The following is a 12,091-nucleotide window of genomic DNA, read 5'->3' as shown; positions in this document are numbered from 1 at the left end:
TTTTACAGATGAGGGAATGGAGGCCCAGAGAAGTGTGGGAAGTGACTTGCCCCAGGTCACCGCGGGCATTCATCCATTCAATTGTATTTGAGCGCTTACTGTGTGCAGAGCGCTGTACTAAGCGCTTTGAAAGTACAATTGGGCAACAGAGACGATCCTTACCCAACAACGGGCTCACAGTCTAGAAGGGGGAGACAGGCAACAAAACAAACAAACAGGCATCAGTGGCATCAATATAAATAAATAGAATTATAGACATCATTAATAAAATAAATAGAATAAAAAATATGTACATACATACACACTGTGTGCAGATACAAGGTCATCAGGTTGTCCCCCGTGAGGCGCACAGACTCAATCCCCATTTTACAGATGAGAGGATTGAACCACCGAGAATAATAATAATGATTACGATGGCATTTCTTAAGCGCTTACTATGTGCCGAACCCTGTTCTAAGCGCTGGGGTAGATACGAGGTCATCGGGTTGTCCCACCTGGGGCTCACAGTCTCCATCCCCATTTTACAGATGAGGTAACTGAGCCACCAAGAATAATAACAATATTAGTAAAAGTGTTGGTATTTGTTAAGCGCTTACTGTGTGCCAAGCACTGTTCTGAGCGATGGGGTAGATACAGGGTGATCAGGTTGTCCCGCGTGAGGCTCACGGTCTCAATCCCCATTTTACAGATGAGGGAACTGAGGCAAAGGAAGTAAAGTGACTTGCCCACAGTCACACAGCTGACAAGTGGCGGAATCGGAATTAGAACCGATGACCTCTGACTCCCAAGCCTGTGCTGTTGCCACTAGACCAAGCGCTTACTAGGTGCCAAGCACTGTTCTAAGCGCTGGGGGAGATACAGGGTAATCAGGTTGTCCCACGTGGGACTCACAGTCTTCATCCCCATTTTACAAATGAAATAACCGAGGCACAGAAAAGTGAAGTGAATGGCCCAATGTCACCTAGCCGACAAGTGGCGGAGCCGAAATTAGAACCCAGGACCTCTGTCTCCCAAGCCCGGGCTCTTAATAATAATAATTGTGGTATTTGGTAAGTGCTTACTAAGTACTAAATACTTACTAAGCAGCCTGGCTTAGAACTCAGCACAAGTCTCAGAGTCAGGAGGACCCGGCCGGGCTTAGTGGCGAAAGCCCAGGCTTGGGAGTCAGAGGTCATGGGTTCGAATCCCTACTCCGCCCCTTGTCAGCTGTGTGACTGTGGGCAAGTCACTTCTCTTCTCTGGGCCTCAGTTCCCTCCTCTGTAAAATGGAGATGAAGACTGGGAGCCCCGTGTGGGACAGGGACTGTGTCCAACCTGATTAATTCGGATCCACTGCAGCACTTAGAACAGTGTTCGGCACATAGTAAGTGCTTAACAAGCACCATTATTATTCATTCATTCATTTATTTCAATCATATTTATTAAGCGCTTACCGTGTGCAGAGCACTGTTCTCAGTACTTGGGAAAGTACGGTACAACAAATAAACGGTGACATTTCCTGCCCACAAAAAGCTCACAGTCTAAAGGGGGAGGGGATTATTCTTATTTTTATGTGCCAAGCATTGTTGTAAACACTGTGGTCGATGCGAGGAAATAAGTTCCAACACAGTCCCTGGCCCACATGGGGTTCACTGTCTTAACCCCCATTTTCCGGATGAGGGAACCGAGGCACAGAGGAAGGGAAGTGACCTGCCCAAGGTCACACAGCAGACGTGGTGGGGTCGAGATTAGAACTCACGTCCTCTGACTTCCGGGTCTGTGCTCTCCGCACCGGGCCACACCGCTTCAGTTCTGTCGTATTGTACGCTCCCAAGCGCTTAGTACAGTGCTCTAGACTGTAAGCTCCTTGTGGGCAGGGAATGTGTCTATCGCCGAGTACAGCGTTCGGCACACAGTAAGCACTCAATAAATATGATTGACTGACTGCTCTGCACACAGTAAGAGCTCATTAAATGTCACTGATTGATCGATCGATTGATATTGCGGGTTAGGGGAAGAGTATGACTCTGAGAGAGAAGGAGTCTATTCTTATGGCACTTGTTAGTACTTTGGCATTTGGGGGAGCACTTACTTAGTGTCAAGCACTGTTCTAAACGCTGGGATAGATACAAGTTATTTAGGTGGGACACGGTCCCTTTCCCCCGGGGGACTCACGGTCTTAGTAGGCGGGGGAACGGCCATCGAGTCCCCATTTTACGGTTGAGGAAGCCGAGGCGCAGGGCAGCGGAGTGACCCGCCCAGGGTCACGCAGAGGGCAGTTGGCAGAGCTGGATTTCGAACCCGGCTCCCCTGGCTCCCGGACCCGTGCCCTCTCCCCTAGGTCATGCTGCTTCTCTGTCCCCCGCGATGCTGCTGGCCAGCTTTGGGTGACTTTGGGTGAAGTCCTGAGTCTCTCTGGGCCTCAGTTTGTCCATCTGTAAGATGGGGAAACAACAGCTGCCTTTCCTCCCTACCTGCCTAAGGAGGACTCGGTTGTTGTATTCATTCAAAGTCAGAGGTCATGGGTTCGAATCCCCGCTCCGCCACTTGGCAGCTGTGTGACCGTGGGCAAGTCACTTCACTTCTCTGTGCCTCAGAGAAGTGAAGTGACTTGCCCACGGTCACACAGCTGACAAGTGGCGGAGGCAGGATTTGAACCCATGATCTCTGACTCCCCAGCCCGGCTTCTTTCCACCGAGCCACGCTGTTTCTCTGAATAGGAATGAATGAATGAATGAATGAATGAATGAATGAATGAATGAATGAATGAATGAATGAATGAATGAATCAATGAATCAATGAATCAATGAATCAATGAATCAATGAATCAATGAATGAATGAATGAATCAATGAATGAATCCCCAATGTGGGGAGACAAAACATAAAAATATTTACAACTGTAGACGAGGTGTATATCGAGGAGCAGTATGGCTTAGTGGAAAGATTACGGGCCTGGGAGTCAGAAGATCTGGGTTCTAATTCCTCCTCCACCACTTGTCTGCTGGGGAACCTTGAGCAAGTCACTTAACCAATCAGTCTCCTCATCTGTAAAATGGGGAGTCGAGGCCCAGTCGGAGAAGCGGCGTGGCTTGATGGCTCGAGCCCGGGCCTGGGAGTCAGAAGGTCAAGGGTTCTAATTCTGACTCTGCCACGGGTCTGCTGTGTGACCTCGGGCATGTCGCTTCACCTCCCCGAGCCTCGGGTACCTCATCTGTAAAATGGGGATTGCGACGGCGAGCCCCGCCTGGGACAGGGACTGTGTCCAACCCAGTTTGCCTGTATCTACCCCGGCGCTTAGCACAGTGCCTGGCACATAGTAAGCGCTTCACAAAGACCGTCATCATTATTATCGTTATTATTATTAGCCGTCCTCCTATTTAGACTGTGAGCAGGCGGGATAGTGTCCAAACTGATTAACTTGTCTCTACCCCAGCGCTTAGAACAGCGCTTAACACGTAGAAAGCACTTAACAGATTCAATAATAATAGTATACATGGGGGCTAAGCAGGGAGTAAATAAGTTTTTAAGTACTCGAGGTGGCTGAAGGGACGATGCGATTCAGGGGGTTGGAGGTGGATGAGGGAAAGCTTGCTGTGGAGGTGGGGATGGTTCATTCTGAGGGCTTAGTCCAGTGCTCCGCACACAGTAAGCGCTCAATAAATACGACTGAATGAATGAATGAATTTGACGGGGTACCCTGTGAGGACAGAACGCCAAAAACGATGGGACGGCTCTCTGGAAAGATTGAAAAACGCTACACAAATTCAAGAAGTAGATGGGGAAACGTTGTCCAGGGGTCAGAGGAGCCTCCGGTGCCATAAATTCCTTACCCCGGGGTAGGGAGGGGAGGAAATTGGGGGGAGAAAAAGGGCTCGTCCTCATTCCAGAGCTTAATTCCGCCGGAATTCCTGAGGTTCTTCTGGGTGGCAGAGCCCTCGGGAGGGAAGGAGCGGGGCTGGCACCCGATCCTACAGGCCGGCACCAAGGCAGGAACTCACCCAGCTTCCCTGCCCTCCTCCGGCTTTAGAGGACGTCCCTGGCCCTCTTAATTCTCCTGCCCCATTCATCTAAACTCAGATTGGGGCTCAGAACGCACGGGTCCACGATTGCTCTCTCGCAAGGCGGGAAGCGGCGTGGCCTCGTGGAGAGAACCCGGGCCCGGTTATAATCCCGACCCTGCCAATTGTTTGCTGGGCGACCCTGGGTCGGTCGCGGGTCACTTCACTTCTCTGGGCCTCAGTTGTCTCCACTGTAAAATGGGGATTCGATCCTACTCCCTCCTATTTAGACTGCGAGTCCCATGTGGGACGGGAGCTGCGCTCAGCCGGATTCATTTGAATCTACCCCAGTGCTTAAAACAGGGCACGATACATAGTAAGCGCTTAACAAAAGCCATTTAAAAAAAAAATCGTGGCTACTTAATCAGTATAGGCAGGTGAGGAGAAAAATGCAGTGTACATTAGTAGAAAGGGAACCGGCCTGGGAGTCAGGAGAGCCGGGTTCTAATCCCAACACTGCCTCTTGCCTGTTGTGTGACGTTGGGCAAGCCACGTGACTTTTGGGCGCTCGAGTCTCCTCGTCTGTAAAATGGGGATTAAATACCTGATCTCCATCCCTCTTAGACTGTGAGCCCTGATTAGCTCGTACCTACTCAAGCGCTCGATCCGGTTCTCGGCACATTGCCAGGACTTGATAAAGTTCATTATCGTTATAGTTTCCGTTCACGTTATCAACTCTAAGAGAAATGATATTCTGAGTGCGGGACGGAGACCTCAGATTTCCTCACCTTTTTCGGAAGCAGCAGCAGCACAGCCCCTGCCCGGAAACATCCAATCTACTTCCCATCATAAATAACTGACGTTTTACAAAAGTCACACAAGTAAGCATGGAAGGCCTTTTATTTACTCAGATGGGGAATCTCGTGATGGAGGTGCGACAGTGATTTTAAAACTGTTCCAGGCTCCTGGCGGGAAGAAGTCAAACGTATTTCAGAATTTCATGAGAGGCAGCGCCGACGAAAATATCAATAGCAAGAACTTGTGATGTCGTGCTGAAAGAGATATGAGAATAGCACGGGTAGAAGTGAGAGGGAATGTGTAAGGAACACACTCAGATCACTGAGTCATGCAAATAACTTGATGGTAAAACAGTCAGAGTTCCCATAGTAAATAATTTCCATTTCTCTCGGCGTTCCCAAGGAGGGAACGAACGACGATCTCTTCATTTTTAACGATCCGCTGGTCAGGGGAATGGAAATTAAGCCGCTGGCCCCAGAGAAGGCATTTCTTCCCTTTGATTCTCACAACCGCTATCGCAAGTAAAGGGGGCGACCTACCCCGAAGGGGCAGCACATCGATCAACCGATCGGTGGTATTCATCGAGCGCTTACCGTTCGCAGACCGTTGGACTGAGCCTGGGAGACTATAATATAACAGAGCTGGCAGACGCATTCCCTGCCCACATCAAGCTTCCAATCTAAAGCGCGTTCAACTGTGACAGACTTCATGGAGGAGGGGCTAGAGTCCAGGCCCGGCAGTCAGAAGGACCTGGGTTCTAATCCCGGCCCCGCCGACTGTCTGCTGTGTGACCTTGGGCGAGTCGTTTCACTTTTCTCTGCCTCGGTTACTTCGTCTGTAAATTGGAGAATGAGACCGGGAGCCCTATAATAATGTTGGCATTTGTTAAGCGCTTACTATGTGCAGAGCACTGTTCTAAGCGCTAGGGTAGTAATAGGGTAATCGGGTTGTCCCTCGTGAGGCTCCCAGTCTTAATCCCCATTTTACAGATGAGGTAAATGAGGCACGGAGAAGCTAAGTGACTTGCCCACAGTCCCACAGCTGACAAGACGGGGACTGTATCCATCCCGGGGATTTGCTTGCCATCCATCCCAGCGCTTAGTAAAGAGCCCATAGTAAGCGCCTAGCAAATAGCACAGTTATTTTCAGTAGTGGTCGTAGTATTAATAATAATGTATACAATATAGCAAGTGGATAATACAGTACTCTGCCCAGAGTAAGCACTCGATGGATACTCCTGATTGATTGATTGATTGATTGATTGATATAACCCTCCTAAAATTTGCCAAACACTGCTGAATCCAAATCTCAGCTGTGTTCCTCCTCCTCACAGGCCACCTCGGGCCGCTAGCGCATCTCGTCTTAATGATGAAGAAAACTAATCGGCTTTGAGCCTGTCCCCGTGTGAGTTTCGGGGTGAATGAGTGATCGGTAAAGTACACATGCAAATCTGGAAGTACTGCAGACTATGGGATTTACACATCGCAGTGTTCGGTCAGTACAGAGTTTAATAAGAGTGAAAGAAAGCTGGTTTTCTTAATCGGCTGCCAGCGGTAAGGCGCAGAAGTGTATCGAGCGAGAAGGAGTTTCCAAAATGAAAAACAGAACTATTCTATCGACGATAACCAACGGGAATTTTTTCTGAAGAGAACAGATGCGGCGAGTCTCCCCTTCACCGACAGCAGACGACTGGAGTGAGGAGGGCGGGCCCCGTCAGGCTCACTGATGATGGAGTAAAGCCGATTCCCATATCCCGGAGAAGGTGTCACTCCCAGGCCCCGGCCCACCCTTGTAACAGTCATTTGTTTTCGTGGTGACAAGGACGGTTGCCCCTTCCTGTGTGGCCGGGAGCGGGAACGAAGTTTGGGAGGCCTCCTTCGGGTTCCCCGAGTTGCATTCTTCGCAGGTACACTCTTCGACCGTCACCTTCGTGGCTGTTCCCGCCCGGAGAGGGACACTGGCTTCGTCCTCCTTTGCGCCGTTCGGGACGGCAGCCTTAGCTGGATCTTGGGACTCGACACCTGATTCCCCTAAGACACAGAAGAGTGTAATTTTGCACTGTCTCTCCTCCCCTCTAGACCGTACGCCCCGGTGGCCAAAGGATCACGTCTAGAGAAGCAGCGTGGCCTAGTGGATCGAGCCCGGGGCCTCGGGACACGGAAGGACCTGGGTTCTAATCCCGGGTCTGCTGTGAGACCTTGGACAAGTCTCTTCTCTGGGCCTCAGTTTTACCTCATCTGTAAAACGGGGATTAAGACCACGACGCCCGGGGGACGGGGACTGAGTCCAAACCGATCGCCTTAGTATCTACCCCAGTGCTTAATACAGTGCCTGGTACATAGTAAGCCCTTAACAAATACCACAGACTATTATCATTTGTAGTAATAGCGACTCTCTTGTATTATACTCTCCCGAGCACAGTGTGCTGTACACAGTAAGCACTTAGTACAGTGTCCGGCACATAGTTAGTGCTTAACAAATACCATTTTTATTTGTAATGCTAAGCGTTCAATAAATTCCACCGAATGACCGATGGATCTACCTAAACTCGTGAACACTACACAGCCGGGAGGCCTCCAGATTATGCCCCAGAGGCTCTGAGGATCTAAGCTTGGATCTAATGCTTTCATCATTGGGCTCCAACAAAGCAGAGGGGGAATTTCCACATGCCACAACATTTCAAAGCCATCTTACTTTTCTCGGGACTGGGGAGAAAGTTGCCCCACTTCTCATTTTCAGATGGTTCGGGTGTTTTTAATCGGTGGATTTTAAATAAGCTATTCTGAATGTATATTTATATTGACATCGGTCTCTCCAGATGGTAAAGCTCACTGTGGGCGAGGAAGATGTCTATTACATTGTTAGAGTGTACTCTCCCAAGTTCTGCACACAATAAGCACTCAGTGAACCCTCAGCCCCACAGCAGCTATGTACATATCGGAGATTTATTTTTAACTTCTGGTTCCCCCTCTACCCTCTTAGTCCTTGCGGCCAGGGAACGTGTCTATCGACTCTGTCGTACTGTACTCGGTACTCTGCACGCCGTGAACACTCAATAAATTCCATTCATCGACTGACTGATTGATACTATAATAGAGGGAAGCAGCGTGGCCTACTGGAAAGAGCAGGGACCTGGGAGTCCGAGGACCTGGGTTCTAACCCTACCTCCTCCACTTGTCTGCTGTGTGACGTGGGGCAAGTCGCTCGACTTTTCGGTTCCTCAGTCACCGTCCTCTGTGAAACAGAGATTAAATCTCCCTCCTTCCAACTTGGACTGTGAGCCCCAGGTGGGACAGGGACCGGGACAGGGATAACCCACCCCGTATCTACCCCAGTGCTTCGTACAGTTGCCACAGAGTAAGCACTGGATAAGTAATAAGTACCATAAAAAGAAAGTGAGAAAAGTCTTCATTGGGTGACCTTTGGGTATTTGATATTCGCCCCACTCTCAACCCCACAGCACTTTTATATATATATATACTTCATATATATATATATATCTTTAAATTAGATATATTATAAATCATTTATATTAAGGTCTGTCTCCTCCTTTAGTCTCTAAGATCATTATGGGCAGAGAACATGTCTGCTAATTCTATTCTATTGCACTCTCCCAAGCTCTTAGTACAGTGCTTTGCACATAATAAGCACCTAGTAAATGTGATTGATTGATAGGACAGCCCAGAACCACCTATAATTTGAAGGACAATATCCTCACTGCTACCAGCGCTTAGAAGGGTGCTCGGCACATAGTAAGCGTTTAACAAATCCCGTTATTATTATTATTATTATTATTATTAGTCATGAACCTTCTCCTGCGGAACCACTCCATCTTTCAAAACCACACAAAGAACCATGTTCACCAGTTCCTCAGATCTCATGTCATGCAAAAAAATATGAAAATGAAGTATGAGCAGAGGAATATTATTGTTATTATTATTATTGTTATTACACTTCTAAAGGGAGCACCTGCCCTCTCCCACCTGATTACATTTCAAGGTGCATGCTAACAATAGGAAAACAAAAGGAAGCACTGTCCAGCATTTCTGCAAAGGTCTTCACCCACTAAACCCTCATTTCCTCTTCTCCCACTCCCTTCTGCATCGCCCTGATTTGCTCCTTTATTCACCTCCCCACCCCCCAGCCCCACAGCACTTACGTACCTATCTGCAATTTATTTATATTAATATCTGTCTCCCCCTCTAGACTGTAAACTCGTTGTGGGCTGGGAATGTGTCTATTATAGTGTCTTGTTGTACACTCCCAAGCTCTTAGCACAGTACTCTTTATACAGTAAGCGCTTAATAAATACGATCGATTAACTGATTGATCAATTTTGCCAAACCAAAATGAGGAGGTTAGGAAAGGGACTGCTCGCAAACACTCCGTCAGCCGAAGTCACTTCAATCCTTCCCTTTTCTCATCTCCCATTTTCTTTCCTCAGAAGGCTAAAATGGGGGTCAAGCTGATGATTGAAAGTGCTGAAAAGCTTTAAGCAGATATGCGTTCTTCTTTTGCTTTTCCCCCTTCCCAATGTCAGTGCCGTCTCTCTCTCCACATCTCTCTCTATTCATCTCTCTGTAAATGCCTCTTCCTGTCAGGATGCCATTTGCCTCCTTCGTTTACAACTGTAAATCATTGGGAGTAAAAAACTAAGGACAGAAGATGTAAGTGGAAAAAAACAAAAAGGTGGGTCAAGAGAAAGGTGACCAATGGGAATCACTTAGTGGTGTGGGCAGAAGAGAATGGAAGTATGAATTCTTTTTCCGTTTTGAAAAATCACATTTTAGGGGAGGCCTCTTAAACTCCATGGCAATTTTGTTTCAGAAAAAAAGGAACTGACTTTGAGGTGCCAGGAAGGCAAAGGAAAGGAGAAACAGAACTGTTTTCAGAACCAACCCATCAATCAAACAATGATATTTATAAAGTGCTTACTGTATGCAAAGAACTGTATTTCAGCTCTTGGGAGAATACAATAGAGTTGGCTGACATTTTGCCCTACTTCAGGGAGCTTACAGTCTAGAAGGGGAGAGGATAATAAATTAAATTACAGATAGGGGAAGCCGCAGGGTACAAGGATAGTAACCCAATATGAGTCCTGACTCAGCCACATATTGACAGAACGGGGAGCAGAAGGGAGGTAATTTCCAAAAAATTCTGAAGAAATCTAAATGATGACCTTCAGTGCTCCTCTTCCCTTAAATATAAATATTTAACACCTGGAAGAATTGGTTTGAGCATTCTCCATCCCTCAGAGAAGCTGCAAGCAATTTAATGCAGGTAAGAGGACTTTCCGAGGCGTATTTAAAACACGCCACAAGTGCTGCGAAGCATATATTTCCTGGTAGAGCCGGACAAGACGAGCAATTGTGGTAAAGTGGTCTTTAGCCCACCCTGTGACTTTGGACAAAGAATAAAACGTTTCTGGGAAAGGCTGATGGGTCTCGACATAACAATTAAGGGGAGGGGGAGCTGTGAGGAAGTATTTGGAAGGGAGAGAATTTGAGATCAGCCGTCAATGTCAGAATGAAGAAAGAGGATATTCATACATCTCCTAAGACCACTGGCCCACACAAACGCGACGGTACTAATAATTAATAATTCTCGAACTTGTTAAGCGCGTACTTCGTGCCAAGCCCTGTCCCAAGCACTGGAGTAGATACGAGTTAATCAGGTCGAAACCCACGGCAGCCAACGGCCAGAGAAGACTTTTGTAAAAATTCAGAATGATCGACCAGCAAGTCGCATACCTGTATTTTTAAGTTCCTCCTTTGTTTGCTCTTGACTCATCTTCTTAAATAAGAATGTTAGCACAAAAACTGTCAAAGACAAAACGGCTCCCATCCCCAAACAAATCCAAAGAATCTCATCTGTTATTTTAACTGAAGCAGTCGCACCTAGAGAGAAAAGGTCAGGGATGTGACAAACACAATGCGCAGAGCATGAAGCGTATATAATACAAATGACACAACAAAAGAGCACACTTCCCTTATTGATTAACATCAACTTTTTATATCTCAAGTGGTGTTTCCTCGATAATAGTCACTTAACTAGTTAGAGTTGACTAGGCTAATAAAGGCATTCATTTCAACTAGTTATCAAAGTTGAGTAGGCTAATAAAGGGATTCATTTCCAAAGAGTGAGCACTTGTGAGCGCCTTTGAAGAATTCACATTCCTTTGTTTTCAAGGTTTGAGTTAGTAAGCCTCACTACCTTCCTTGGGTTTTTTTAATTACAAGAAAAGCACAGTGCTCTATAAAAACGCGCAGCTCGCATCAGTGAATAAATTCAACAGAAAGGCCACTTACTTGCAGCACAGTAACTCTGACACACCAAGGGAGGTGACTTAGGACATCGAAGGTGACAAGGTTTGCAAGCTTGTAGCAAGTTGTCGAAATACTCATTTTTGAAGCATTGCTGTACCATCTGGATCATGGTCCAAAACCCTGGGAAGTCCAGAAAGGGGGAAATCTGGCCCAACCGTACCGATAAGCTGTAACTACCGCAGCTTCATTTCAAACAAGAAAACTCTAGGCGGCACACTTTGTTAGGAGGGGTTTCCCCTCCGGACACATCCCTCGGTGGCTAAGGATTTGAATACCGATTTTGAATTCAGGTTTCTAAGATATCTGGTCAGTAGTGTGGCGAACAGGGGAGGGTGGCGGCAAATATCTTGGGTAAGTCACATGTGAAACAGAAACCTCTTATTTATAGAGGATCCGGGCAGGTGAATAAAATAGTACTCGTGCCCGAAGGATATCAGTGGGAGGCGGGCGGGCACGTAGGTTCCGTAGCGTAGCGGGTAGGGCACAGCCCCGGGAGTCAGGAGGTCATGGGTTCCAATCCCGGCTCTGCCACATGTCTGCTGGGTGGTCTTGGGCAAGTCACATCACCTCTCTGGGCCTCAGGTCCCTCATCTGTAAAATGGCGACTGAGACTTTGAGCCCCACGTGGGACAGGGACCCTGTCCAACCCGACTTGCTAGGATCCAGCCCAGCGCTTAGTACAGTGTCTTGCAAATAGTAAGTGCTTAATGAATAACATAATAGTAATTATTATCTGATCGTGTTGTATCTACCCCACTGCTTGGCCCAGTGCTTGGCACATAGTAAGCACTTAAAAAATTCCATTATTATTATTATTACTATAATGAGTAACTTAGGTCCTGCATCATTTATACAAGATGTCCTGAACATATTTCAAATCTATTTATTCATTTAGACCGGGAGCCCGTCACTGGGCAGGGATTGTCTCTATCTGTTGCCAAATTGTACATTCCAAGCGCTTAGTACAGTGCTCTGCACATAGTAAGCGC

The 12,091-nt window shown here is 47.3% G+C and overlaps 1 protein-coding gene across 1 annotated transcript; it reads right to left on the bottom strand.

Annotated features, from left to right (window-relative positions):
* Positions 1-5,991: 5,991 nt before the first annotated feature.
* TNFRSF17 (TNF receptor superfamily member 17) lies at positions 5,992-11,297 on the bottom strand. The gene is made up of 3 exons (XM_007666026.4): positions 11,085-11,297; positions 10,527-10,673; positions 5,992-6,806 (listed from the first exon to the last, which is right to left on the bottom strand). Exons 1-3 carry the CDS (start codon positions 11,209-11,211, stop codon positions 6,496-6,498), a joined length of 585 nt encoding a protein of 194 aa, XP_007664216.1. The 5' UTR covers positions 11,212-11,297; the 3' UTR covers positions 5,992-6,495.
* Positions 11,298-12,091: the final 794 nt, after the last annotated feature.

This window comes from Ornithorhynchus anatinus, chromosome 2 (assembly GCF_004115215.2).
Source record: "Ornithorhynchus anatinus isolate Pmale09 chromosome 2, mOrnAna1.pri.v4, whole genome shotgun sequence".
NCBI classification, from domain to species: domain Eukaryota; kingdom Metazoa; phylum Chordata; class Mammalia; order Monotremata; family Ornithorhynchidae; genus Ornithorhynchus; species Ornithorhynchus anatinus.
This window is presented reverse-complemented; position numbering and strand designations above follow the sequence as displayed.